The sequence below is a fragment of the Sinocyclocheilus rhinocerous genome, unplaced genomic scaffold (assembly GCF_001515625.1).
Source record: "Sinocyclocheilus rhinocerous isolate Xijiao unplaced genomic scaffold, SAMN03320098_v1.1 scaffold898, whole genome shotgun sequence".
Classification (NCBI taxonomy): domain Eukaryota; kingdom Metazoa; phylum Chordata; class Actinopteri; order Cypriniformes; family Cyprinidae; genus Sinocyclocheilus; species Sinocyclocheilus rhinocerous.
The window spans coordinates 1,021,910-1,026,312 of NW_015652144.1; the positions used below are offsets into that span (position 1 = coordinate 1,021,910).

General features: G+C 32.0%; 1 protein-coding gene across 2 annotated transcripts in view; it reads left to right on the top strand.

Annotated features, from left to right (window-relative positions):
- The window catches only part of lrrc24 (leucine rich repeat containing 24), a 21,658-nt gene that overhangs the window by 11,824 nt on the left and 5,431 nt on the right, over positions 1–4,403 (top strand). Inside the window, exon 2 of one of the 2 annotated variants that reach the window (XM_016519258.1) lies at positions 1,429–1,646. In XM_016519258.1, coding sequence (XP_016374744.1) covers positions 1,485–1,646 — 162 coding nt within the window. In that variant the 5' untranslated portion in view covers positions 1,429–1,484. The remainder of the gene's footprint in view (positions 1–1,428; positions 1,647–4,403) is intronic. The other variant, XM_016519259.1, reaches the window with a different exon arrangement.

Consider the following 4,403-nt stretch of genomic DNA (forward strand, 5'->3'; position numbering starts at 1 on the left):
ATGATGAGTTTTGATTCATAGTGACTTTCTCATCACCACCTGTTTTTGGTGGTTATCAGCATTACAATTGTACAAAACAGATATTAGTATTTCAATATGCCGGTTTTTAACATTACATCAGTTAATGAAATACGTTTTTTTTATTGTGAATTTAAGTTAAGCCTGTAAAACCTAAATTGTTTCTACCATATTTTTAACGGTGAAGTTCTGGCAACCACAGCTGCCGGTATTGTACCGTAAATGTCACAGATTTTTTTTTACAGTGTATAATCATCATATAAACAGAAGTATATATATATATATATATATATATAAAACATTTAAAATTTGAATTTTTTAATTGTTATAAAATTTCTATTTCAAATCAGCACAATTATTTTCAAAATTGACAATGATAAGAAATCTTTCTTGAGCAGCAAATCAGCATATTAGAATGATTAATAAAGCATCATGTGACACTTAAGACTGGAGCAGTGCTAAAAAATATATTAATCTTTGCATAACAGAAATAAATCGCATTTTAAAATATATTCAACTATATAGAAAAAGGCTATTTTAAATGGAAATAATATTTCACTATTTTACAGTTTTTTTTACTGTACTTTTGATCAAATAAACACAGCCTTTATGAGCTTAAGCGAAAAGCCATACGTGTACAGACTATTAAATAACCAGGTTTTAATATGTAAAGCAATTTTATAAACACAAACTAATAGATACGATTATTTTAAAATGAATCTTAGGTGTTATGTACAGAATACGAATATGTATTAATATATACACCAAGGTAGACTTTCTAACGCATTACCAGCATACAATCACACAGTCCAGCCCTGAAGTACATCTAGTCCAGTATGCTGTAAATCTGGGACCAGGGGGCCAAAATGTACATGTCTTTGTTCATAACTCTTATAATCCATGTCTTAATGAAAAGCTGGGGATTTGAGATGGATGAAGCGAGTGGAGCAGGCTGAGGGTTTGATCTGCTCTCCCGGGAGAAGCGTGCAGTGCGCGCCCGCCAGTGTTTGGTGTTGTATTTCATATTCTCTAAAAACAGAAGAGCGATCCTGGAGGCAGCGAGCATGTGCACCTCAAGCCTCATGCTTAATTAACCAAAGCCCACCACAGATTCTTCCTAAGAGACTGTTCTGTAGGGACCGGCAGGCAGGAGCGAGCGCTATCCGTCTTTCAGACGTTTTTTTCTTGACTCTACGCTTACTTCCCTTTCTGCTCGGCAGGATTCAATTTTCCAATTCACTTAAGCGGGATTCTCATGCATTACGGATCCGATTAGCTCACACGTGCATGCGCTCTTTAACAACAAGCCCCGTCTTTTGTGTCTCTCTCTTTCTCTTTTGGACAATTATTCCGTTGGTTTAACTGCAACCCGTCTCTTTCTTCTTTTCTCTTTCCTCTCTTTTGCCCTAGTTCTGCAACCTCTTTTCTATCATTCCCTCTTTCCTGTTTTCGCAGTTCTTTCTGAGATGAATCCTCCTCAGCTCTCTGCGGTGTTGGTGCTCATGCTGGCCCAGCTGTGCGCGTCTTCTCTCGGTTGTCCTTCTGGGTGCCGCTGCTATAGTTTGACCGTCGAATGTGGATCCATTGGACTCAAAGAGATCCCGCAAGGCATCGCACACGGGATACAGGTCAGTCGCGCAAACGCATGTGGATGTTCATAGGTGGGTCATTCTCAAAATACTGTATTGGGGACAAACATGTCCCTTGACATGTCACAAAAAAGGTTCTACATTAGCATTGGTGGTTCCATAAGAACCTTTAACATTCATGCCAATCTCTTCATCCCACAAAAGGTTCTTTATGGTCTTGAAACTGAAATGAAAACCCTCTGAAACTTGCACTGAAAGTTCTTAGAGGAAGCAAAAATTGTTCTTCTGTGGCATCGTTGCGAAACCCCCTTTAACTTTATTTAAAAGAGTGAAAGGCATCAATTTATAACCTAATAGTTTATTAAATATATTTCGCAATGCACATTTTTTTTTTAATTATTATTCTAATCATAATAAGTAATTAATGTAAGTATATAAGTAATTATATTCAAATAATAAGAATAATTTGTGTGTGTTTTTGGTGTTTAATGTTATTATAAATGTCAAAAACAATATGGAAAAATACGAAATAGAACATCAGAAATAGTTCCTACAGACAGTTATTATTTATAACTAATAATTTTCAATTATTTTAATTGAAATAAGTAGTTTAGTATGAATAATAAATATTCAGATCATAAGAATGATTTTTTTTTGTGAGTGTTTTTGGTGATTATTGTTGTTATAAATGTTAAATAAAAACCTCCAATGTCGTAGAATGTTGAAAATACTTCCGGTGTCAGCGTTTCTATGACATGTCAAATGATTTATTCACTTTTCTAATTATTTTGAATAATTGAAATCAAAGTAACTCATTAAAAATAGAAATAAAAACATTTCTTAAAAATCCTTAAATCACATGAATGATTGTTTTTTTCTCGAATGATTGTTTCTGTGTGTTTTAGTTGTTTACCTAAATGTTAAAAACAATATAGGGGAAAAAATTATAGAACTTTAGATTCTCAAAAACATTTCCATTGTTATAGAAACACTGAAATAGATCCAATATTTCTATGACATTTACAGTGATTTATTAATTTTTCTAATTTTTCTAATTCATTTCAATCAAAATAAGTAATTAATAAAATATTTAACAGAATAAAACCATTTGTTTTTTTTGTTTTTGTCAATGTTAAAAACAAAATGAAAAAATATACTCGTGTGCTGAAAAAGGTAATTTACATTTAATATATTTTTGTCATTTAAATTAAATGGATATTTGTCATTCAAATGAAACATTTTGTCATGTAAATTAATAATAGATTTTTAAATGGGTCACTAGTGTCATCATGTTTTTTTCCACAATTAAAAATTTTTTTTTGAGCAACATGAAATAATCAAGAAATAATCAAGATGTTTACAAATACTTTACATTTGCTTTTATGGGAGAAAACTGGGCTGGATTCAAAATGTATATAGTTTTCTGCAGTTTTGAGAATGATTGATCAGTAGTCACAAAGTCGACATGAAATCAAGTCAAGTTGACCCTGTTTACTGTTGTAAACGTTGTTGGTCTTACTGTAAATGATTAAACAATGTTTCTTTATTTCCATTCACTTCTTTACAGTTTTGAAAACAAAATGAAAACAGAAATATTATATATCTGAACTCTCCCACATATAAGAGAGGAACACTTGCACTACTTTCCAACCTGTCCCAATTTTTCATTCTGGTCATCCGGTCACCCTAAATAATAAAATAATATATCTTCTTTTGTTTGTATCTACACCTTGACCCACAGTACAGCAAACCTGACATTAAAACCATAGATCATAACTCCAGAATCATTCACCCGCGTCACCCTGTGGACCCTATTTGCATGTTTCTGTATCTGCTCCAGTCACATCACTAACATTACTGCAGCTCGTTAATATTCATGAGCCGGCTCGCATAAATTGCTCAATTGACCCGTGTAACCTATGCTTCACAAGAAATTTGCTTCGGCTCGACCCGTGTTTGATCACAGACAATAGCTTGATAGAAATCAATTAGAAAATGAATCAGTGTAATATGTTGCATCATTAATACAGTTAAATGAGTGAAGACAGGCCACTCAGTTGTTCTGCTCTTGTGAAAGCCTATTAATGCCCTTCTGATGCTGCTAATTGATTTGTTTGCATGTTTAAGGCTCAAGGATAGTCAATCCAGAATTGTGCAACACTTCCAAAGCTTTGTATTGATCTACTTCATGTTAAAGGAAACCTTCTGTCACTCTGCATTCACCTGGAACACAGTGAAGAGGAACAGATAAAGAAAGAAACATTTTCTTTTGTGTTTCAGCTTAAAAGGGTTTTGGTTTTTTTTTGTCTGCAGTCTCTCGCTGCTGTCACTGATTAGGACAGAAACACAAGCATGAGACGGATGCTGCTTTTATTACTTGGCACGTCAAAACCAGAACGCCATTATAATCACTGAAGCTTTCTATAAAATGAAAGTGATGCAGATTCTCATAAAGTTTTTTTTTTAAGTAACTTACTGTTTTATTTCTGTTTTTGAAGTAAATTATCATTAGACTACAACAATAAAACATAATAATAATTCCATTATTAATAGAATTAAAATTATTATTAGACTACACTTAAACATAATAATGATTCTACTATTAATATAATGTATTATTAATATTACTATTAATGACAACAGCATTAACAATAATAATAATAATATGTACAATACTGATAATCTTACTATTAATATAATAATTTCATTATGAATATTATTATTACTAATAATAATAATAATAAATAAAATCATCATGTCATTTACTACTACTACTAATAATAATAATAATAATAA